Genomic DNA, 25,255 nt, shown 5'->3' on the forward strand with positions numbered 1-25,255 from the left:
TATCTGAATGGGAATTTTAGAGCAGGAGCTGCCTTCAAGGCAGCCCAAGATGGCAGAAATTTAAGCCATTGAAATTATTGCCACTGGGTACAAAATTATAAGAAGAGTGTCTTGTCTACATGGTCGGTTTCTCTTGAAGGTGCAGAAGCTGTAAACAAAATGAAAAAACTTGGTGGCCCTAGTACTAAATTAAGAACAGCTATTAAAAAGTAATAATATTACGTTTACAGTACTGTATTCTTCCTCCGTATCAGTTGTGTAAGCTAAGGCTCACATCCCTGTCCTGCAAATACCTACTCTATTGAGTAGCTTCAGGGAGCAGTGTTCAAGGGTTGTTTTTCGACTGAAGGAACAGGCCTTAGTCCTTTCCCCATACTCCAGTTGCTAGAGTATTTGGGTTTTTTCCTTCCGATCAGCTGTATAAGGAATTAAAGCCCTATCATGTAACTACTTACTGTATAAGCTGATGCCTCTTTCTACCACACCCTTCTCTGAAAACCATCTGCTCACATTTTGGTAAAAGTCTGGATGTGGATCTTAGCATACATGTATTTGAAAACGGGACTGGGCCATCTAAAACATTTCAAAACTATTGACAAAACTACTTCCAACCTTTCTTTAAAGAAACCAGAAAAACTGGCCATGTCTATGTGCAGCTTCATGTGGGCTGGTATCCTCTGTTTTACCTCCACCCAAATCAGGAGGACATTTGTCAGTTTAAGGATGTGTGTCGGGTGGCTGTTTAAAGGTAGAAGAGAAGTGCCAGTTGAAAAAGAGACCTTAGTTGTATATTCAACATTAGTCTTCTGATGCCAGTTCACTTGAACACGTGATTGTAACATGTTTGTGGCTTTTTTTAAAGTAGGATTTTGTGGGGGGTGTTTAATTGAAAAAATGCATATTTCTCTAATTGTTAACAAATTGTTTGAATAAAGTCAATTTTTATACAAAGGTTTGGAAAGAGATTAAGAAAGTTTTGGAGCTGGGGGGGAAGAATGAAGCTTTCCCTAATGGGTAGAATTTCAGCCATCAAAATGAATGTATTACCTAAAATGTTTTTATTCCAGACTGTCCTGATTGTCAACAGTTTGTGCTGCTTCAGAGATATTTCTAGATATATCTGGTGGGGAAAGAAACAAAGAATTAAGTATAAAACTCTGATAGATTATAAATAAAGAGGAGGCTTTACCCTCCTTCACGCTTTACAGTTATATGCATGTCTATGGTATGGGAAAGCTAAGATACATAAGAGTTTCTCAAATCGGGGAGTCTGGGAGAAATATAAGAACCTGTTGGAAAGGAAAACTCCATTGTGCTTATTGCCAATAGAAGCCGTTGCTATGAAAAGAATAAATATGGTCAGACAATGGGTGACATACAGAGAATTCCTGGACTTTTCAGAGAAGGAACTCAGACTGAAGACAGTGAAAGAAATAAAAAAACAAGTAGCAGATTGGTTACAATATCACTGGGGAACAATTTTCCCCCCATTTTCTGTTGCATGAGCTTTTTCAACTGTTCTTATATGTTCTTTCAATGCTGATTTCAAATCTGAAATTGATTTTCGTGTACATGCTATAGTTAACTTGCAATTTCCGACTTTTGCCGATATGTCATATTTACACTGGGGATAAGTGGACACTGACACGTTGATCTACCCTAACCACATGGTAATTATTGTTTTGCAAACTTAATTTTTATTTTTTTTATAGTTTTGTAACCTAAATATTTGTATTTTTCAGATCGGGCCATGGCTTCTTCAAGTAGACAAAAATGTGTAAACAAGCCTGATGCCTTTTGTTATGTATGTGACTGCTATGCACTTCCTCGTCAAAGACGCAATATAACGGCGTTTGTGAGGCATGCCTATAAAAACTATTTTGAAATTACCCTGGGCGACCAAGACAAGAAATGGGCTCCGCATATTGTTTGTCACAATTGTGAGGAAATGCTTAGAGACTGGACAAAAGGAAAACGGAAGAATATGCCTTTTGGGGTTCCCATGGTTTGGCGAGAACCCAAGGATCACACAAGTGACTGCTATTTTTGTTTCCCAGTGCTATCTACAATTGTTATTCGGGTACTTGATAAAGCCTTTCTGTTGTCCAAGCAAGAAATTGACCATTTTGAGATCCACACAGATGATCCACTTGGGCTCTTCACCATGTTCACTTCCTTCATCTTCAGAAGAGACAAACCCCTTAAAAACTGGAATTGGGAGTTCCTCAGAGTTCGGGATGGGTCTAATTGCTGAAGGAATACTTGGATAGCTGACAGCATGTCGGTTTTTCTTGCCAATAACCTTCGTATTGACCAGACAAAAATAGCATACAAAAGGCATCAGGGTTGTTTACACATTTTTGTCTACTTGAAGAAGCCATGGTCCGATCTGAAAAATACAAATATTTAGGTTACAAAACTGTAAAAATAAAGAAAAATTAACTTTGCAAAACAACAATTACCATGTGGTTATGGTAGATCTACGTGTCAGTGTCCACTTATTCCCAATGTAAATATGACATATCGGCAAAAGTCGGAAATTGAAAGATAGCTATAGCATGTACACGAAAATCGATTTCAGATTTGAAATCAGCATTGAAAGAATATATAAGAACAGTTGAAAAATCTCATGCAAAAGAAAATGAAAAACAAATTGTTCCCCAGTATACTGTGTATCCCAATGGAATACATTTTTCTGCACACCTCCAACTGTACATAGATACACACATCATTTTAAATGCTATACATGTCATGTTCAATGTTTTATGGGTAGCTTACATTTATACTCATATTGTACTACTTTGGCTATGTGTTTAATAAAATATTGAATTCTTGCGTTGTGAAAAACAAAGATTATGGTGAAAAGTGAAAAACATGAATTGCAAAAAAACCTAGAGCTTACAGAACAAAACCAACTTCAGATATGAAATCAGCACATCAAAATTAGGTTAGAACAACTGCAGGTGACAATGCAACAAAATTTTTGTTCCCCAGTGTTATCAATTAAATGAATGGTTCAAGATAGATTTTAAAAATGTTTTTTGGACCAAAGCTCAGAATTTGAGAGAATCCTATTAGAAAAAAATGAAAAATTATTATCCAAAATGTATAAGTTGTTATTGAAGCGGGAAACAAAAGATGAGCTGGTAAAATAATCAATGATTCACTGGGCAAGAGATATAGGGCATAATATTGAATTTGACCATTGGGAGAAATATGGACGAAAGATTTGAAATTTACTGCGTGCTACACACTAAAAGAAAACCATGTGAAAATGATACATAGATGGTATATAACTCCAAGCAGGTTAGCTAAGATGTATAAATCTAAATCTGATATGTATTGGAAATGCAGAGAAGTGGGAGGAACATTTCTACATATGTGATGGGCATGCAGATTAGTTAAAGTATTGGGAAATTATATACGGTCGGACCTGGTTTTGCGGCCGGGATCCGTTCTGGAGCCCTGGCCGTTAGCCGAAATGGACGCAGGGCAAAGTGTCGCATTTGTGCACACATGTGGAGCAGTTTGCACTTCTGCGCATGTGCGATTTAGCACTTCTGCGCATGTACGAGCTGCAAACCCGGAAGTAACCTGTTCCGATACTTCCGGGTTTGCTGCGGACGTTCGCCGGAATGGACGCTAGACAAGGCAGACGTTCGTGGAGGTATTACTGCATAATGAGATGGAAAAAACGTTTTAGTTAGAAAATCATTCACCCCCAAACCAGAAGCGTTTCTTTTGGGAATGGTGCAGACAGAAAACGTATTTATGTATGCAATTACAGCAGCTCGGATTTTATTAGCCCAAAACTAGAAGGTGAGAGAAGTTCCTAAGAAAGAGAAATGACAGCTCAAAATGATAGAATATGCAGAGTTAACAGACCTACAAGAGCAAGAAGGTCACGTATATAAAGAAGAGTGGAAAAAATTAATGGAATATTTGGAAAATAACTAAGCAAGTGAAAACACTAGTGGGATTAAGGTAAATTCAACAATAGTGAGATATAATTGGGGGGGGGGACTAAATTAAATGGAATTTTTTCCCTTTTAGAGTATGCAGATATTGGAAAATGTAAAGAACCATGGAAGGGGAAGGAGGGAAGTCAATGAATGCAAGATTACAATGGTGGTTATTTATTGTGAACAAAAATCTGCCCTTTTCCCCTTATGGGATATCCAAGAGCCCATATAGAGTCCTTACGTGGGTTCCCTATTGGTAGGAGAAAATAACAGAGGCCAACCAGAGAATATTGAGAAGCAAAGCAGCTAGTAAGCCTGATCTTTATTGATCTGTTGCTCACCACACGCAGGAGGAGGAACCCAGAACAATGGCATGCAAGGCCTTATATAGACATTTTAAATTCCCTGCCCTGGAGCCCAAGACCACCCCTCCATACATCATACATACATCACAGAAGGGTTGTAACCCAAGACCACCACCCCCAGATACATCATACCTACATCACGGAAAGGGTGGTTTACAGCAGAAATCTGAGTGGTTTGTTTACCTCCTGTCTGCCAGGTTACCTGTTTAATGGTCACTTGATTGGATTGCCTGGGGAGCCTGGCCAGTCTTTTGTAATGATAAATACTTAGTTCCTGGACCATGTCACATGCTCACACCCTATTCATATCTTAAATGTGCCCTTAAGACAGGATTTGTGAAGGAAAAGACAATGGGGAGGCTTTTCCATTTTCCTTTGACCTTGCAGAGAAAACATTTGCTCAGTTTGGGAATCAAAATGGTTTCAGGTTGGTCTTCCTGTGCTGATCTATGTACGTGCTTGGTTGGTACACTTATGAACATTTAACATATATCTAAGACATCAAAATTCCTATCACATATTTAATGATGAAAATGTATATTTGAAAATTTTCAATAAAAATCATTTTTTAAAAAATGAATAAAGTCAATTTTTGTGTTATTTTGCTGAAAAAATGAGTGTGCCTTTCCCATTTTGTAGACAATAAAAATGAAACGGTTGTTGATTGGATGTAACATAGATACTAGAGGCATGTGAAAAAGCAGAGGAGTGAATCAATTTCTGATATTCAGGCAGGAACCATATTAGGTGTGCGATTCAGTTGATGTGTGATCGCCAATGCATGGGCCCTTTTGAACCGGAAGAAGGCAGAACGGGCAGGTGCATATATAGAATAAATATTCATAAATGTTCATAAATGCACAATGTAAACACACATAGATAAGCATATAAACCACATATCTAAAATAGTACAAGAGAGCAATCCTGAAACCATTTTGACTCTCCCCAAAGGACCTCAAATATTTCTCTGCAGCAGGAGGATGGGAGAAACTTTCAAATTGTCTTTTCACTTGCAAATCCTCCCTGCAGATCCAGTCTGGCAAGTTTCTGCTAAGCTGAGCAGACTATCAATAAGGTGTAAATTTGTAAAAAGGAGATTCAGGAACTAAAGTATTTACCATCTCAAAGGAATGGCTAGGCTACCCAGAAAATGCAATCAGTAAGGCGTTATCAGATATTCTGGCAGACAGGAGAGAAGCAAGACACACAAATTTCTGCTGGAGACCACCTTCTGCAATGTATGTTTCTGGGGTGGTCTTGGGCTACAGGGTGGGCAGTTTTCAAAGTCTTTATAGGGGCTTGCGCACCATAGTTCTAGGTCTCTCTTGCCTCCTTGCAAGGAGGGGAGGAAACTCTGTTGCAACAGAAAAAGAAAGATCTGGCTTGCTTTCAGTGCATCCTACCACCATTCCTTTCTGACCAATCATGGACTTAGTGGACTCAGTCCCTTGGGGAGTTGGGCAGCAAAAGCCAACCTCCTTATTTTCTTTAACATTTACCGTATTTTTTGCCCTATAGGACGCACCTTTTCCCCTCCAAAAATGAAGGGGAAATGTGTGTATGTCCTATGGGGCAAATGCAGGCTTTCGCTGAAGCCTGGAGAGCAAGAGGGGTCGGTGTGCACCGACCCCTCTCGCTCTCCAGGCTTCAGGAAGCTATCCGTAAGCCTGGGGAGCCCGCGGGAGTTCCCGCTGGGCTCCCCAGGCTTGCGGATAGCAGCCTGTTCTGGGGGCTGGGGTCGGGGGAAGCTCGGGACTGTCCCTCCAAATAAGGGACTGTCCCTCCAAATAAGGGATGCTTGACAGCTATTGGGGGGGGGTGGAGATTTCAGCCTCAGCAACTAGTCTCAAGTCTCAACTTTGCCTATGGTTCTTTTATAAACACAAGCCACCAGAGCTAGGCTTGCAACTATTCTAGCAAACTACAGGACAAGGCAGGGTGGGGTGTTTGGTGGGTGATTCCCCCCACCCCCACTGGGGCTGAAGTGACTCCAAAGCAATCCATTACCATCCATTGCAGCCTAACCGGATGGCCCCACTGGAATTTGTCACACACGCATACACACACGTGAATTTGTAAATTTGTCTGTGCTTTGCTACACAGAGCTTAAATACATTACCTTTCACACCCCCTTTCGGATACATGCATTTGGAGAGGATCCTTGGCATCGAGAGGGGGCGGGACAGACCTGAAATACAGGACGAAACTGTTTCAATATAGGACGTTGCGTTTTGCATTCAAATTTGGGACAATCCTGTATTACATAGGACAGGTGGCGACAAAAAGCGCCTCAGGGAATTTTGGTCGTGGACAGCCCAACAGCTTAGGAGAGAAGCTGTGCCATGTGTCCTTGGATACTTTGCTTCTTTGGGGGGTAGGGGTAGGGCTTCATTTTAACTCTGATTAGAAACTTATGGGAACACACACTGTACATGCTTAGGAGCTGTTGTACATCACTGCACAAATATCTGTGTCTTATGTACAGGGGCAATAAGTGAGGAAATAACGTTGGGCAGACATGGTCAGTTGGGGAAAGAAGGATGTTGCTGAACTATTTATTATTAATTAAACATACAGCTCGTTTCACAACATAATCGGCATGGAGTACGCTAAGTGTCCCGTGAACCCAAGCTACGCTGACTGGGGCTGACAGTCCACGCGTTCCTCATGCCTGCTTTCGTGCGCAGGCGTGGTTTGCAGCCGCATGCTCGCTTTGATACTGTCACCGGCAATAAACCGGTTACGCTCTAGGCACGGACCAGGATTCTCTATGGATGAGGAGCGGCCTCCTATAGGCTTGCATCACTACGGTGAAAAGCCACAACGAGCATAGACGTATAACTATAGAGTTTACTTCCGCTCCTCGGATTTCTAAGGCCCGCCCAGCGCTTCCTGCCCTTCCTTTTCGAAGCCGAAGCCAAGATGGTGAGTTGTGTCTGTTGTAGCGGCGGACTTTCAATCCGCCGCCATCGGTCCTCTAAACGGGCTAATGGTTGGGCTTCTTCTAGCAGGGGAGGCACAGGACACCCTGGCGCCTTGTATTTGGAAAAGCGGATGAAATGGGGAACGGGTTTGGGGGCCCGGGCCTGGTGCAGGCCTCCGATGTGTGTGCGGCTCGCCCGCTTTTGGTAGGGAATTCACCGAATCTTTCTTTCAACTTACGCAGCCCAAGGGGAAGAAGGCCAAGGGGAAGAAGGTGGCTCCGGCCCCTGCCGTGGTCAAGAAACAGGAGGCCAAGAAGGTTGTAAATCCTCTCTTTGAGAAAAGGCCCAAGAACTTCGGCATCGGTGAGTTGGAAAAGGAATTGGGGGTTGGAATGATGGGTCTCTGCAGCCCTGTTGATCCGATATGGAGCCTAAACAGAATAGGAGTAAAGTTGCTTTCACGGGAAGTGGGAAATACACGCCTGTCTCTAAAATACCTGTGCATGAAGAATACTGCTGGTTTTGTTGCATTTTGACCAGTTGCTATCTATTTGTCTATTTATAACAAGTATTTATGTGCTGCTGCATCCTAGAAATATATCGCTGAGGTTTTGCAACAGTATAAAACCATACAGTAAAAACATTTTTGAAGAAAATTTAAAAGCAAGTTAAAAGCAAAATAATTTAAAACAAGCAGTTGATCATTGAGGAGGGATCTAATCTTAAATGCCTGTATAGGCCTTACGCAGTAGCAATTTTTAAATTGATATTTCATTGGAAGAATTTCATTTTTTAAAAAAGTGATTAGAAAAGGAAAACGTGAACGAGAATTAAAAGAAAAGAAAAATACTCAATTAGGTTTCCGTACATATTAAGACTAATGTATAGCCTTACTATTCTGTTAGATATGTTCATCAATAACCTAGTATTTTCTGTATAAACTCGTTCCAAATATAATTATCCAAAGAAAGTGCATTTATAAGTGGTTGTTCATATGTTGCTAACATTGCCATGTTATCAAGCTATTGATTATGGAGAATTAAAACTATTCTTCCAGTTCATCAGTCCCTTGGCCACCATTAGGGCATGCAGAATCTATTTTTGCTGTCCCGTTGTCACTTCCCATACAATAGGTACAGGGGTATATCGTTTAAAAGAATATGCCTGTCTGATCATCTGAAATTCCCAAGTAACATATTTATATAATCCAACACAAAACTTAGAGTGAAACATTGTAAAAGTATGTGTATCAAAAAAGCATTATCCATATTATAACTGTAGCAAAAGATGTTAAAATTGGTCTAATTGAAAGAAATTCTGATGCACTGGTGATAGGAAAGTGAATTCTCCCTTGGTAGTAGGGAGCATTAGTTTCCACAGATCTATTAAATTTAAATCTATCATATATTTCTTAATTGCTTGTCTCGCTAAATATGTTTTATTTATCAGTGTATTTCTATCTAAATTAGGATCTATATAGTAGTAAACTTTCTGGCAGGCATTTAGAAGGGCCTAGTGTTTCCACTATGTTTTGGAAGACCAAGCTTCTCTGGGCTGTGAGCAAATGATGCAAAAGAATATTTGCTATCTGAGTGATGCTGCTGACAATCTTATCCACCAAGATCGCTGATGCTCCTGCCACCTTTGCTTTGGGCTGAAAACCAGGAATAAAAAAGGATAACCAGTTATTGCTAAGGAAGCAATTATTTTGAGTTGTTTTTCTGCCTTTCAGGGCAGGACATTCAGCCCAAACGGGACCTGACTCGCTTTGTGAAATGGCCTCGTTATATCCGACTTCAGCGCCAAAGAGCCATCCTCTACAAAAGGCTGAAGGTGCCTCCAGCAGTTAACCAGTTCACTCAAGCATTGGACCGTCAGACAGGTGAAGGCCGGCTCCTTTCCTTGGCTCTAAGGTGGGGTTGCAGAAGGAGGTGGGGCTCAGACTCCTTGAATTGAATGTGCACCCCATGTTTTGGGAGCTTGCTGGAAAGAGGCAAGTGTGAGAGAACTAGTTTTACACAGTGCTATGGTAAGAAAGGGGTTTTCTTTGTGTGCAGATGATGCTAGCAAAATATTTGCTATCTGAGCTTCCTTGATGACTCCCAACCACCAAGATCGCTGATGCACAAAAGTCAGGTCCTTTAGGGAAGGGGGATAATGGGAATGTGGTGTTAGAGAGGCTCTCCTCTGAACGGTTCCTGTTGTCTTCCACAGCTACTCAGCTTCTGAAATTGGCCCACAAATACAGGCCTGAGACGAAGCAAGAGAAGAAGCAGAGGCTGCTGGCCCGTGCAGAGCAAAAGGCTGCAGGGAAAGGCGACGTCCCTACCAAGAGGCCTCCTGTGCTCAGAGCAGGTAACCTTCCTACTTTATATTTGTACATTTAAGCTGGTTGAATGAAAGCTTGGACAGCTGGCCATATTTATTTATTTATTGTGTTGATATCCAAAAAGTTCAAGATGGCATAGATGGTTCTCCCCCTCCTCATTTTACCCTCTCAAACAACCCTGTAGGGTAGGCTGAGTTGAAATACAGTGACTGGCCCAAGGTTGCCCAGGGAGCTCCATGGTTGAGTTGGGGTAACCACTGCATCACACTGGCTACCGCGATGATGTATGAATTTCTTCACCTGAACTGCAGACTGAAGAGCAAAACATACGAGCTTTTTAACCCTGAGCGGTAGCAGGCCCTTCCTTTGCTAGTCCTTGACGTGGCTAGGAAAAGCTGGCAGCTAGGCGCTTTGTTAACACCACTTGAGCCACTGTGCTTTTCCACATGCAGGGAGCTCTGGATTTATTTATTTTACATGGGAAAACATAAACTTTTGTAGCACACTCAAGTTAACTGACTTTTTCTGCAGGTGTCAACACCGTTACAACTCTGGTGGAGAACAAGAAGGCACAGCTGGTGGTGATCGCACATGATGTAGACCCCGTTGAGGTAAGGAGGTGCAAGAGTCGGGGTCTTGTACCTGAAAGCTCAGATTTATGCTGCTAAGTGGTTTTTTTTTTTTTTAATGGATAGCAGCCACTGCATTCTTGTACACCTATATAGGCATTGGTATTTTCTGCTGTTTCTTTTCTTAACTTTAACAAAATGGTCACTCATTCCTGCTCTAGATAATTCTTAATGTTGCCAGGCCACTATGGTGACAGTTGAAATGTGCTTGGCTGTACAACTTACTTTGGAAAACATCACTGAGTCCTGTTAACAAATCTTCAAACTTTACTCTTTATAGAGCAGGGTATGGCTTTTGCAATGATGTTTGAATTTCTTCACCTGACCCCTATCTGTGAAGAGCAAAATTATACGAGCTTTTTAACCCTGAGCAATTGCCAGAGCCCTTGTTGTAAAGCAGGGATGGGGAAAGCACTGATATTAGACTCCTGCTCCCATCACCCCTAACCACCGGGGCCGATGCGAATTAGGAGTCCAGTGAAGTCTGGAGGGCCACAGTTCCTCATTCCTATTGTATTAAAAACTGAACCACCGCCAACTTTAAAGCATTTCTTCTCCCCTCTCTGATCCAGCTGGTAGTTTTCCTGCCTGCCTTGTGCAGAAAAATGGGAGTGCCCTATTGCATCATCAAAGGCAAGGCAAGGCTGGGCCGGCTTGTCCACCGAAAGACCTGTACCTGTGTTGCCTTCACTCAGGTTAATCCGTAAGTAGCCTTGAAAACATTTTCCGCCTATTTTCTAATTCAAATGAAGAAACCGAAGAGGCTGGTGTGGTTTGGGGCAGTTACACTTTTAACTGCAAGCTAAACAGCTGCTAAAGCTGCAGCTTTTCCTCCTCCCGCATCTGGCCACGGTGAATTGAATGAACACAACTGCTGAAGTTCAATGAACTTTTGTGGGGCCCCTTAAGAGAATGTTGCCCTGAAAAGTGGCACTTAAAGCAGTATTTTAAATTGTAGTCTACTTGGATAACTCAGACTCAATTGCTGACTTGTTGAATCTGTCTTCTCCTTTGCAGCGAGGACAAGGGAGCTCTAGCTAAACTCGTGGAAGCTGTCAAGACCAACTACAATGAGAGATACGATGAGGTAAGATTGTGCTTATAGGGTCTGTGGGTATATTGACTAATTTGTCGGCTTTTGGAAAGTGCCCCCTCCCTTCCAGTGGCATGACCACTGTCCAGCTTGCTGAAATCAGGAATGGCTTGCTAGCAGCCTCCAATATGAAAATTCATTCCAGCCCTGTGTAGAGAATTCCCTCATGGTGTAGCAGAAATAATGTGAGTGAACAGCAGTATCATGTTGACCCACTGAGCTGGTAGCATCTAAAAATATTTTCGGCAAGATAACAGGATTGAGAATCTATAAATGCCCGCAGGAGAAAAGGACTTGAGCCACCATTGGGTTACACAGCCTGTTAGCAATATTCCAGAGTCTGTGTCTATAGTACTATAATGTTTGAAACTGTTACTACTTGTTAGAGCACAGCTGTAATGTAGGAAGTGGAGTTGATTTGAGTCTCTGTTCCAGTAGTAGTTTTTGCATCTAATTTGTACGTAAAAGCAGACACTCAGGTTATTGCTGTGAATGTTAAATCCTCAAATCGTACCATTTAATCTAAATTTTAATTGTAAGTTTTGAAAGTCACTTTGACATGTGTGCAATCTTTTTTCCTTCCAGATTCGTCGTCACTGGGGTGGCAATCTTCTGGGGCCGAAGTCAGTGGCCCGCATTGCTAAGCTTGAAAAAGCCAAGGCTAAAGAACTGGCCACTAAACTTGGATAGATGTATCAGATTTGCCTCAAGAAGTTATTCCCATAAAAATAAAATACTGCAAAAAAAAAAAAAAGTGTTCTAGTTTTCTGTAAGTTTTTAGTGATTAGAGTGTGGTGCTCTGTCAATTATGTCTTCTGGTAGCCTTGTCTAGTAAAGGGGGATTCCATAGCACCCAAGAAGAAATTATTCCAGCATTCCTTTCTCCATTTTCTGTCCCAAGGGGGAGAATTTAAGATTTGCCCCAATAACGAGCACCCTGGAAGCTTATCTCTGCAGGTGTGAAAGTTCAAACAACACCTTCATGGAACTTTGGCCAATGTTAGCTGCAAGTATATTGGGTTCTAGAACATTTCATAAGCTGCCTTGACAAGACAACAGAAATTGATCAGCTCACAGGGGAGACTGCAATTGAAATACCCTGGAACTAGGAACTTCAGAAGTTTACAATACTTCGTTTTGATAGGGACTTGATGTCATTATTGTTGCCAAGAAGAAACAAAGCTGTATATGCGACATGATTTATTTACTACTTCATTACATGGAACTTTGCATCATATTGTATCAGCAACATGCTGATTATTTGCACAAACACTAATACTCTTGAATCCTGATTTCCTTCATGTCATTTCTGATTACATAGCATTAAGCAACCCAAGATAAGCACTACAGTTTGAAAGGCTTTCACCCTCCCTGTTAAGGCCCCCATCATCCTAATTCCTCCCTTAACCATGCCTACCCAGAAGTGAGTCCTACTGAATTCAAGACTGCAGCTCTAATATATTGCAGCCAACTTTCAGCAGAACACAAGAGTCTTCCTTGCTTTGGTCTGCTTGCTCTGGTTTCTCTGTATAGTGACCTCAGACTGGCTGCAGCTCCTGTGAGCATTTTGAGGCCAAGCTTGCACCAAGGAGTTTTAAGTCTTAGAGGTGAACCTTCTGAATGAATTTCTTGTACCACATGTAGGAGGTAGCTGCACACAAACCATACCTGCAAAGAAGGGAGAAAGCTAGTGTTAAGACACAAGGTTAACCTGCAAAGGGCACACAATTTTAGGGTCAGAAATGTATGCAAAGGGTTGCCATATAATGAGTACAAAGAGGACAGCGAGCTGGGGAAAGGGGTGTGCGGGGCCATAGCCACACAGTTTGGGCTGGCGGCAGCCAGGGAATGCAGAGTGCCTGTACACCTCTCCTGGCTCAGGCTGGCAGCGGCCAGGGTACACAGAGCAGCCTGAGTCAGGCAAAATAAAAACCGTACCCCCAACTCAGACATTTCCTTTAAAATTTATAAGTACCCCTGAATGGGCCTTTTGTCCCCTAAAAACATGTCTGGGAACTCCCAGACATGGCAACCCTACCCAAGGGCCATCTAGTGTAACCCCTGCAATGCATCATTGCTTTCATTTGGCACAATGATTTGGCCATTTAATAACCAATCATTTCCCAAAAATTCAAGAGAGAACCAGAATCATGGAAACTGCAAAATATACATCCGTGCATTTTAATTATATTGATGGTAGCCTGGATGAGAATCAGGTTTTTTGTTATTTAGATGTTCCGTCATACAATTTAATTAAAAAAAGAGAAATAATACATAACGGAAAAGAAACATTAAATCATTATACACTATCCAAAATAAAATAAACCCACCACCCTGTTTAACTTCCCTCCACCACTACTCATCTTCTCTAGAATCAATTTTACCCTTATTGCATTCTGATTGTTTTTATTTTCTCTATATACATACAGTGGACGCTTGGGTTGCGAACGTGATCCGTGTGGGAAGCACGTTCACAACCCGCAGCGCTGCGTCTGCGCACATGCAGGTTGCGATTTGGTGTTTCTGTGCATGCAAGAGCGCTGAAACCCGGAATTAACCTGTTCTGGTACTTCCAGGTTTCGGCATGCCCGTAACCTGAAAACCCGTAACCTGAAGTGTCTGTAACCTGAAGTACCACTGTACATACGTCATTGATAATTTATTGTTTTGATGCATTTCCATTCTTAATCTAAGCATAATAACATGCCTTTTTTAGAGCAATATTTTGTCATATAATCATCAAAGCACTGCCATTCATTTTTTAGTTTTTGATTTGACTGCTGACGTATGGATGCTGTTAATTTACCCAATTTTAAATATTCATTTAATTTGAGAATCCATTCCTCCTAGTAGGTAGTTTTTAAACTTTCCATTTAGATGCTATTACTATCCTGGCTGCAGTGGTCGTGTATAAGAAAATTCTTTTTTTCAATTTCGGTATTTTCCTAAAAGGCCCAGTAGGTAAGCCTCTGGGATTTTAAGCATTTTTTTTAACTCCTCATGTATTTTTCCCAGAAGTACTTACTTATGTACCCAGAAGTGCAGCTCCACCACATATGCATTGCTGCACCAGCTTCCTTGTTGCATTTCCAACAGAAGTTGGATTTCAGTTTATAGATTTTTGCTAATTTGACTGGTGTTAAATATCACCTGTATAACATTTTGATGAAATTTTCTTTTATTGTACTACAGGCGGTAAACCTTATATCTGCCTGCCAAAGTTTCTCCCATTGCTCTAAATATATTGTGTGGCCAAAGTCTCGCGCCCATTTAATCATTGTCTCTTATACATTTTAGATAGTAATTTTTTGTTGTTTTTTAATAATGTTTCATGCATTAATGAATTCTCTTTAGCAAAGCCTCTCTTCGAGTCCAAGTTAAAGACACTTCCAAGTTGTATATATTGCCCTCTGTCGGAGACATAATGCCTTATTTCCTCATATGGTCTTATTCTAAGTTTACCTTGATCTTCCCTTATCAAATCTCTATAAGTTGCCCATTCCTTATTCATGTTTAGTTTTTTCATGGCATGGGCTTCTAGAGGTGAGAGCCACCATGGTGTCATTGGCTCCAGTCTCGTTTTGTACTTCAGACTTTAAATAATGCATTTCTAATCAGATGGCTATTGAAGCCTTTATGGACTTTGATCATATGCGAGGTAGGCGTGTTAAAGCCCTCCAGGTCTTAATAAATCTGCTTTTTCCAAAGTGCTCCATTCTTTCAGGCATACAAGGCATTCTGCTTCATAGTATAATTTTATATTTGGCAACGCCAGACCTCCCCTCTCTTTTTTGTCAGGAGCTTAAATTTTATGCGAGCTTTTTTATTTTGCTATATGAATTTTGTCATATCTTTCCTCCACTCCTCGAAACATGATTCTCTAGATATTATGGGAATTGTTTGAAAGAGATGGAGCATTTTGGGAAGGACATTCATTTTTATTATGGAAACTTTTCCTCCTATTGATAACTTTATATTTTTTAAAGGCAGGACTATGTTAGCTTCCAATTTTTTATAGTGGATCGACGTTAGTCCATCTCGGCCAGGAGCTTTACCAATTTTCAAACTAGAAATTGCTTGGTGTAATTCCATTACCGTAACTGGGACATTTAACTGTTCTACTTTCTCTTTGCTTATTTTAGGTATTTTCCTCTTTGAGAAGTAATCTGCAATTTCTTGTTCTGTTTCTGACCCTCTTTTATATAGTTTTGTGAAGTATTTTACAAAACATTTATTGATTTCACCTTCCATTTCATAAACCTCCCCTTTGTACTCTACTTTATTTATTTGACTTTCTTTTCATTTTTTCTTTATTTGCCATGCAAGTAGTCATCCTGGTCTATTCCCTGCTTCAAAGAACCTTTGTTTCATCCATTTGATGTTGTTTTCAATCTCATTATTTAGCAATGCTGAAAGCTGTATTTGCAATAATTTTATATTTTGACTCAATGTTTTATCTTTAGGGGATTTTGCTAGCAATTTTTCTTGATTTTCTATATTCTGCTTTATTTTATTTAATATGGTATTTAATATTGTCACTAGCTAAACATAACAATATACAGATATATCACTACATCTGAAATAAGGATGGAGCTATAAAGAAGTATTAGCTGGCTTCACAGCTTTTCCTGCATCATGATTTTCAAATATCGCCCAGCTCTAGATAAAAACTCCAACTGTTTTGTCACTTACCAGGTAATGATGTATTGCATGTGCTCGTTGCGTAACGTCACCCTCGTCTGGCCTCCAATGGGCCCCCCTGGAACTGTGCTTTCTGTGGTTGCAAGAGAGAGACAGCAGTGAGTCAGAACCAGATGCAATATGACCCTTTAGAAAAGAAATTCAAACACCAGGAGCAGCTTACTTTTATGTAATAAGTGAAAACCTATGTAGTCTGCTCTCAACTCCCACTCCCTTCTCACTCTCCTTGCCAATGATACAGCTCTCCCATGCTCAGATTTTCTGTGTAACTCCCTGTCTGACTTCACCCCCTGTACAGCATAGCAAACCAACCAAATGGCTGCTCTACCCAATCCACACCTGGCTCTGACATAAGGTAAAGGTAAAGGGACCCCTGACCATTAGGTCCAGTCACGGACGACTCTGGGGTTGTGGCGCTCATCTCGCTTTATTGGCCAAGGGAGCCGGCATACAGCTTCCGGGACATGTGGCCAGCATGACTAAGCCGCTTCTGGCAAACCAGAGCAGTGATCAGAAGGTCGGCGGTTTGAATCCCCACGGCGGGGTGAGCTCCCATTGCTCAGTCCCTGCTCCTGCCAACCTAGCAGTTCAAAAGCACATCAAAGTGCAAGTAGATAAATAGGTACTGCTCCGACGGGAAGGTAAACGGCGTTTAGAGCACAGCACCACCTGCGCTCTCACATAAGTGGCATTACACTACGTGGGACTCCATTCATCCGGATCCTGCCCCCTCCAGAGCAGGAGAAAACATGCTGCTTCCATCTTCCATGTGACACCCCATTAGATATTTGAAGGTGGCTACCCTATCTCCTCTCAGTCTTCTCTTCCAGGCTAAACATACCCAGCTCCCTCAACTGTTCCTCATAAGGCTAGGTTTCCAGATCCTTGATCATCTTGGTTGCCCTCCTTTCCATATGTTCCAGCTTGTTAATATCCTTAAATTGTGGCACCCAGAACTGAACACAGTACTCCAGGTGTGGTCTGACAAAGGCAGAATAGAGCGGGACTATGACACCATATTTCTGTTGAGGCAGCCTAGAATAGCTTTAGCTTTAGCTTTTTTGCTGCTGCATCACACAGTTGACTCATGTTGAGGTTATGGTCTAATAAGACCCCTAGATCCTTTTCACATATACTGTTGGCAAGCCAGGTGTCCCCCATCTTTTATTTGTGCAGTTGGTTTTTCCTGCCTAAGTGTAGAACCTCACATTTGTCCCCACTGAAATTCATTCTTGCGTTTATGTAGCTCTGCATGTGTGTAGCTCTACTCAATACTACTCTATAATTTAATGTAGATATGTCTTATATATTTTAAATGTGTAAACAAACCCCTACAGTTAAAAATATTGTTAATATTGAACCAAACCAATAAAAAAGATATGTCAAAATATGAGTTACTTACTAAATCTGTATGGTGTTCATCCTCCAAAAAACTCAGAATAATGTGCATGGATTCCACCCCACTGCCTCTCATATTATTTTATTTATTTATTATGTAATATATTTGTATCCTGCCAAGTTGGAATTCAAGGCGGCTTACAACATTTGAAAACATCAGGCATATAATAAAGAATAATAAAAACAAACTGGTTAAAAACAATACTTAAAATACATCACAATATATCTAAAACCAGCAATTAAAATTTGAACTGACAGCAGCCTAGTCATCAGCATTGTCTGCACCTTAGTTTCCAAATGCATAAAGCCCTTTGCTGCAAAAGTAAATTGATGCCTCCTTGCCTGAATACAAGAAGGAGCCAAGTCACAAAGAAGAAACTTTGTTTGCTGATTAGAATCTCCTTCCCACGGCACTGCTGAGGAATGAAAATTCCAATAAGCAAACAAATTTTCTTTTTCTCCTGATAAGATCCATGGGGCTTTAAGGCACACACCATGCCTCTTGTTAGGCAGAGTAGAGACCCCAAAACCCTGCTTAGCTTGATACCGTTCTGGGTTTCTATTCTGCCTAGCAAGATGCACACAAGTGGATCTTATGGGGGGAAACAGATTGGGCAGGCAGGAAATGGCCATTTACTTTGCAGTAAACTTGGCTTTACCTTGCAATAAAAGTGCTGCTTCCTGCCTGCTGGGTCTGCAAGCCCAGCTGGGCAGTGCATTCTCAATATATTACAGGGTGAAAAAATATGAAACCTTGATCGTGGTCTGGAGTTCATACGGGTAAGGAACAAAGTATCAATATATCACCCATCCCAACTTACCTTCACAGAGCTATGATTCAGAATTCCCTGGGAAGAGGGATTGACTAGTAACTGTAGCTCTGGGAGAGGAATTGGTGTGTGTGTGTGCTCCTAACAACTCTCAGCACTCACTGTTAACAAACCACAGTTCCCAGAATTCTTTGAGGGAAGCCATGACCGTGGTCAAGTGCTATGATACTGTTTTAAATGCAGATGGGGCCCAAAGTCAGGAGCCTGTTGCAGTCCACTCCTATTAAAAGCCACGACTATACAGCCAGGTCCTTGGGGAACTCACTGAAGTCTGCATCAAGGAAGATGGGCTCAGCTCCTGTCACTCTCGCCATGGCATCCAGGTCCCGGTAATGCCAACGATTCCTTTCAATGTCGTTCTTTGGAACAAATGGCTTGCGGGTTTCCGACAGCCTCACCACCCCTGTGAGCTCAATTTCCTCTTGGATCTACAAGGAAGAGTCAAATAGCAGTTTCTGTCCTTTAAAAAAAGAACACAATGTCTTATGATATATAATGTGGTAGTTTCCATCCCTTGCTACCTACCTGTCCTCGCAACCTGGTCTCTGGCTTAAGTTTATTTCTGGAGACAAACCCTCTGTTGACAAGGATTGTGATCCTGCAGGGTCAGGGGGAAAGGGGGAGAGAGAAGACAATAAACTGTAAGCATGGAAGCATCCCAGCCCCCTAAAGCACGACAATGTTTGGCATGTCAGATCTTGGCTGAACTACAACTCCAGGTACCCCTGGCTGTTGGGTATGTTGGCTGGAGCCAATGGCAGCTGTAGTTCAGCAACATCTGGAGGGTCCACTTCTGCTGTAAGGCACCTAACATTGTAATTCTATACTCAGAAGCAAGCATCATTTATTCAATTTGTCTTACTCACAAGTCCATTTATATTAAACATATTTTTGCTAGCCAGCTGGGAAGAGTTAAGAACACACCCATCAACATTGTGGCAATTTGATTGGACTCTGTTTGGATTCTATTATGAGTGCCCTACATAGTACTGTTAACATACTAACAGTTCTCTTTCATGTAACTTGGCTTTTGACTCCACAGCAATGGTTTTTCTCTCTCCTCTCTGTGCTCAGAGTAGATCCACTCACTTAGCTAACCAGCCCATGCACCTTAGAGTAGGTTCTAGGGCAGAAGATATCTGTTGGCCTTGAAGATGCAGAATTCTCTCTTGTTGTTTTCTGCAACAGACTAACATGGTCAGGTGCCTGGAAAATTGACATTTTACGTTATGACGGTTCAGACATTGTTATCAACACGAAAGAAACCTATGCTAGGCAAAATTCAGACATATTAGTGAAATTACATACATTTGATAATAGGAGATATGCCTATCTCCTATAATTAAATTCATGTAATTTCACTTATACTTTTGGAAAAGTTTTTTTTAAAATATTTTATTAAGGGTTTTCTTGTTTTACAGTGTAAGTGTAATGCCTCGTATTTTTTTTTTCATGTAACATTTTTACAAATCCGTTTCATTTGTTGAGGCATTAGGGGGAGAAGAAAAAAGAAAAAGAAAAAAAAGAAAGGGGGGTGGAGGGAGGGGAGATGGATGGGGGTGGGGTCGGGTAGCGGTGTTTCTATTATGCTTAATGTATGTAGAGTTTGGTGTCAGCGTGCTTGTGTTGTTCACTTGTGTTCCTTTGGTGCTGAGAGAGGTTGGGGTTGGCCTAGGGTGTGATTGTTTGTTTGTGATTGGCTGTGGTGATCTTTGTTTTCGTGTGTGAGTGAGGTGGGTGGGTGTTTTGGATCAGGTTAGCCATATTGATTTGTATGCTGTTGGTGGATTATTGTCATTGTCCTGTTGGGCTGTGTATGTGATAAAGGGGAGCCATACCGGGGTGAAGGTGTCTTCTTCTGTTTGTCCCCGTGTCAGTTTCAGTTTATTAGTTAATTTTTCTAGTAGGGCTGTTTCCCATACTATTTGGTACCATTGATCCATGCTTAGTCCTGACAGGTCTCTCCAGTGTCTGGTTATGGTGTTTCTGGCTGCTGAAAGTAGGTGGGTTATGAGTTCTTTGTGGTGTAAATGGGCATTGTTGTCTTGGAAGATGTTTAGTAGGGCCAATTCTGGGGTGAAGTCTAATACTTGCTTAGTTATTTTACATATTTCTTGTATGGCTGTTGTCCAGAATAGTTGGATTTTGGGACACTCCCACCACATGTGGAGGTATGTGCCTGTGGAGGCGCACCCTCTCCAGCATTTTGGTGAGGTTCCTGGGTGTATTAGTGCTAGTTTCCTTGGTGTTAGGTACCACCTGTAGGTGAGTTTCAGTGTGAGTTCTTTTCTTTTCGTTGATATGGATTTAAAGGGGGGTTTAGACCACATTCTGGTCCATTGAGTGGGGTTAATCTCATAGCCTATGTCATTCTCCCATTGTTTTTTGATTGTGTCTAGGGGATTTGCGGGATTTTGGAGTAGTATTTTGTATATTGCGGATACCGTCCCTTTACCTTTTCCCTTTGTTGTTAGGAGGAGGTTTTCAAAGGTTGTCAGGGGCCTAGTTGCTGCTGATTTTACTGTTGGGTTGTTTAAGAGGGCATGTAGTTGGTGTTGTGTTAACCAGGGCATTTGGGTGTCTTCTAGTTTGTCTTGTATTTCTTGTGTTGACAAGGGTTTGTTATTTTTATAAAAGTCTATTAGGCGATATAAGCCTTTGGTTCGCCAGGTTTTCATCTGGAGGTTTTGTGCTGCATGCTGGAATATACTTTTGGAAAAGTTAAAAAACAAAAATGAATCATCACAGGTTTAAGTACATTCTGAGACAAGCTCTGACTCCTTTTACAGAATCCAGAGAATGACTTAAATAAAAACAGTGCAGAACATTTCAGGTCCTCATGGTTTTGAGGCAGAATCTGAATATATACAGACTGTATTTACTGAAGGGCCATGATCCTCTCTAATGTCACGATCCTATGCATGTCTGTTCAGCCAAGTGCCCCAGATTTTAACAGAGATTGTTTGCCAGTAAATGAGTACAGGGCAGCGGCCCAAATTGTCTGTCAGTTAATATACTTACCCAAGGTCTATGCAGTAAAAGGGTGTGATGACATTGGCACCACTCTCAGGATTGGACATCAGCTGGCCAGCATCCCTGGCTTCTTTCTCTGAATCAACCAACGAACGTGGAAGGATGTACAGCTCCTTGTCATGAATGAAATACCCTCGGACCTTGACAGGTCTGTATTCCAACTCCTTTATCTCTGAGAAGCTGTCAAAGGACAGAAAGCAGCAGGTTTGAAAGAGAGGCTGAGCTGCAGCCCAAGGCAAGGAACAGCTTCACCTACTTAAATTCTGCAGAATATAAAAAGGGCTACTTTGTTTAAAGTGGCACAGGCACTTTGAAAAGCAGCACACACCCTCCACACGTTTAACTGATTCCAAGCCAGTTCACATACTTACTCTGCTGGGAGTGGGATCGGTTCTGCTGCCACCTTGGCTTCCAGATCAGAGATCAACTTCAACTTCCATTTCCGCCGTTGAATCTGACATGGGCATAAGGGCTCTTAGGGGCCTTGAGGGCAGCACCAGACGTACATTTGCCCTCCCCAGCACAAAATTTCCCTCCCACCAAGGCAGGATAGCTGATCTACTGGAGAAGTATTTGCATTACGAAAAACTGAAGTTTTTGTTTCCACCTTTAAAGCAAAACAAAATGCACATTTGAAGGGAAATGTGGGTTCTTCCTCTCAAATTCCCTAAATGCTTATTTGTTGTTGTTTAGTCGTTTAGTACTCTTCGTGACCCCATGGACCAGAGCACGCCAGGCACTCCAAATGCTTATTAGTTCTATTCAATTAAAAACTACTCCATGTCATCAGCCAACAGAAAAGGCTATAGACTGAATTCCATTAAGTTAAACTGGGCAAACACAATGAAATTAATGTATCTATGATAGAAATGCTTGTTAATATCAATCTTTGATAATGACTAATTTTGGAAACAACTCACAGTAGAGGTTCTTGCACTGGCTACGAGCTGTAACTGAAGACATCTCTGAACACTGGCCATGAATCAAGAGGACTCACAAAGCAACCCTCAGATTCAGCATTTGCATTTACCTGCCATGTTCCAAGGCAAAATGTCGCTATGGGGATTAGGAGGAGGCCCCACCTGAGCACAGCATCCTCTCCAGATTTGGCAGAAGCAGCTGTGGAAATCCTGGACAAGGCAGGCCTCTGGGGAATCTCTGAGGAAAACGACAGGGGGGGGGGAGTGTTTGTGTCATCTGTGGAAGATTCTGTAGAAGTTCTGTGCAGTATCTGGCTCATCACTACCATCAGATTCATTAATATCCAGCAATAACCTACCGTACATTTGTATTAATGATTCTGGAACATAGGTGTCTGCCTTATACTGAGTTAGGCCTTGGTCCATTTTACTCAGTACTGTCTACCCTGGCAGGCAGCAGCTCACCAGGGTTTCAGGCAATGGGTCTCTCTCAGCCCTACCTGGAGGTGCTGGGGCTTTTAGCACGCAAGGCAGATGCTATGCAGTTGATCCACAGAACTTGCTATGGTTCTGACAAAACAAACATGAGGAAAGTGCAGTTATGCCCTCGCTGCCTCATTTCAGTAATCAGCAGGGTATTTTCCTCAATTGCCTAGAGCCTGAGAAGACATCTGGAATATAAAAACCCCCACTTTGCTGGTCCAAGGAAGGAAGCGAGAACGTACCTAGATGCTCTCTTACCTACCTGGGTTGTAAAAATGGTAAATGGCAGTAACCACCAATCTCCAACACTTCCAACCTTTACAGCCAGTAGCCAGACCCATTAGGGCAAATGGGTCATTGCCCAACCAGCCTCAGATGCATCTAATGGCTCAGGATTGCAATACCTCAAGGACCGCCTCTCCCCATATGAACTGACCAGGACCCTGCAATCATCATCTGAGGTCATTCTTTGTGTGCCCCTGGAGATGTCAACACAAGAACAGGCATTTTCTGGGGTGGCTCCCCATTTGTAGAATGCTCTCCCCAGGGAGGCATGCCTGGCACCTTCATTACATATTGGAGTGGATTATCAGAATAATGTTTATATACAGCGGACAGAATGGAAAGTTCCTTTATTTCCTTTCTCTCTCTCTCTTTTTCTTTCTCTCTTCCTTTTTCTTTAGCTCCTCTCTTTCTCTTGCCTTCTCCCCTCTATCTTTTCTCTATTCCTCTTTTCTTTTTCTTTTTGGTCTGCATTTTTATTTAGGCTAACATTTTAGTTTTGATAAAAATATAATAGATAATATTCTTTGTATCCCTTTTTCCAAACTTTAATAAAAATGATTTTTTTTAAAAAAAATACTTATCTTTAGGTGCCAGGCAAAAACATTTCTCTATAACCAGGCTTTTGTCTGATTAACATTCTATGGCCTTTTAAACGTGTGTGGGGAGGGGGGTTATTGAGGTTTTTTTGGCCTTGTTATGTTTTTTGTTCTCATTTGTATTTTTATGTTGTCAGCTGCCCTGTAATATTTGCCTGAAGGAAGGCATACAAAATAAATAAATAAATAAATAACCACCTGGTGACGGCAAAGATGACTTGATAGTAACAACAACTAAAATGAACATGTCAACTCAAAAGTCAAAATAATAAATGAATAAACAGATATAATTAAAATATCTACTCAGAAGCCAGTCCCACTGAATTCCAGAAAACGTACTCCCAGGTAACTACATACAGGAGTGCAACCTGAATATAGAATACAGTTAGCAAACATGACCAGCTAAAGTAGAAGCTGATCTTCTTTGGCCCATCTGGATAGCCTCCTCTGTGCAAATAAAATTAAGAAAACAGAAACCATGCTGCAGCACATAAGCTTCTCCTAAGTCAACATATTATAAAGTATTAAGGGTTTTATTCACCTTTATGTGGTCGTAGCAGGCCAGAAGGTGCTTTAAAATGGGTGCATCCAAAGAACGTCCTTCCACCCACATAGTAAGGGAGCTAAAAGCAAAACAAAAGGTGCTGATTGAATTTCCCCCTTACATTATAGAAACTTATAAGAAGCTGAATTTCAGATGTCATTTCTGGAAAAGAGGAAATTGCAAAAGATGGACAATGATACCAGTGTTAAAAACCAGGCAAGAAACAGAGAGAAAAGGGAAGAAAAAGTGGTAACTCTCTCTCTCATCCTCATCCATAGAAAGGTGGATGGCCTACCTCACCTGGCTGTTGTGTAGGAAAATACACCCTAGTGCCTCAAAAGCACTTTGTATGTTAAAAGAACTTCACAGCATTATTGCTAATTAGACTTGTCCGGCGCTACTCAAAGCAACTTACAACACATCTAAAGTGTAAGAAATGGAATGAAATAATCCTCATAACAGCCACAGGAAGTTGATATCAGACCAATGACAACTTAGCAATATCACGCAAACCCCTTAGGAGAGGCTTTTGTCAAGGAATGGACACATTAGTCTACCCAAATTAATAAACGAAGTTGACCTGTATCATCTTTGTGGTTTTTAAAAGCAATCTTAGCAGGAGATGCTTCCACCCGCATGGCTGGGGACGAAGAACCGTGCCCGACCTGTTGAATTGCCACCTGTCAGGCTGCTGTGAGAGGCCCCTAAGGTAAACGGCAGCGCAGCCTTATGCGGGAGCTGTCTTTGGAAAAGATTGTCCCGACAGGCATTTTAACTGATTTCTGTTTTTTATGAATTTTAACTCATTTTCTATTTGCGGTTGCATCGAGTTTCTTTTATATAGACAGTCGTGATTTAGTAGCATGAAAACGGCCAGAATAATAAAATTTGAAATCGAAATAATAAAATAAAACGGCTCCCACCTGGCCCGCCTTCGCCCGCAAAGGCCCCCTCAGCGCAAAGTCGCCTAGCAACCGCAAAAACACAGACATTTCCCACCCCCCACTCCTTTCACAGGCCTTTCCTCTTCTGGGTCACGCGACTTCCGCTCTCCCAAAGCTCCTTAGAGGCGAGTCCTACGAGGCGCTTCCGCCATAGAACACACAGGGAGCTCCTTCGCAGTCTCTCTCTCTCTCTCTCTCTCTCTCTCTCTCTCTCTCTCA

At 41.6% G+C, this 25,255-nt stretch overlaps 2 protein-coding genes and 2 long non-coding RNA genes across 4 annotated transcripts; 3 read left to right on the forward strand and 1 right to left on the reverse strand.

Moving 5' to 3' along the window:
* The first annotated feature begins 6 nt into the window (after window positions 1-6).
* LOC309334295 lies at window positions 7-4,834 on the forward strand. The gene is made up of 2 exons (XR_014152989.1): window positions 7-4,421; window positions 4,475-4,834. It is a non-coding gene; the product is annotated as an uncharacterized lncRNA (long non-coding RNA).
* A 2,344-nt stretch (window positions 4,835-7,178) lies between these two features.
* Window positions 7,179-12,056, forward strand: RPL7A (ribosomal protein L7a). Its single transcript, XM_081848560.1, has 8 exons — window positions 7,179-7,252; window positions 7,494-7,614; window positions 8,984-9,133; window positions 9,466-9,606; window positions 10,112-10,191; window positions 10,782-10,912; window positions 11,227-11,296; window positions 11,888-12,056. Exons 1-8 carry the CDS (start codon window positions 7,250-7,252, stop codon window positions 11,990-11,992), a joined length of 801 nt encoding a protein of 266 aa, XP_081704686.1. The 5' UTR covers window positions 7,179-7,249; the 3' UTR covers window positions 11,993-12,056.
* A 768-nt stretch (window positions 12,057-12,824) lies between these two features.
* SURF1 (SURF1 cytochrome c oxidase assembly factor) lies at window positions 12,825-25,170 on the reverse strand. The gene is made up of 9 exons (XM_081848559.1): window positions 25,016-25,170; window positions 24,090-24,171; window positions 22,295-22,422; window positions 21,636-21,718; window positions 21,253-21,444; window positions 18,757-18,829; window positions 18,497-18,659; window positions 15,995-16,076; window positions 12,825-12,970 (listed from the first exon to the last, which is right to left on the reverse strand). The coding sequence occupies exons 1-9, from the start codon at window positions 25,082-25,084 to the stop codon at window positions 12,904-12,906; spliced, it is 939 nt and encodes a 312-aa protein (XP_081704685.1). The 5' UTR covers window positions 25,085-25,170; the 3' UTR covers window positions 12,825-12,903.
* LOC309334311 lies at window positions 18,770-19,612 on the forward strand. The gene is made up of 2 exons (XR_014152999.1): window positions 18,770-18,872; window positions 18,904-19,612. It is a non-coding gene; the product is annotated as an uncharacterized lncRNA (long non-coding RNA).
* Window positions 25,171-25,255: the final 85 nt, after the last annotated feature.

The sequence above is a fragment of the Podarcis erhardii genome (assembly GCF_964252035.2).
Source record: "Podarcis erhardii genome assembly, chromosome: Z".
Classification (NCBI taxonomy): domain Eukaryota; kingdom Metazoa; phylum Chordata; class Lepidosauria; order Squamata; family Lacertidae; genus Podarcis; species Podarcis erhardii.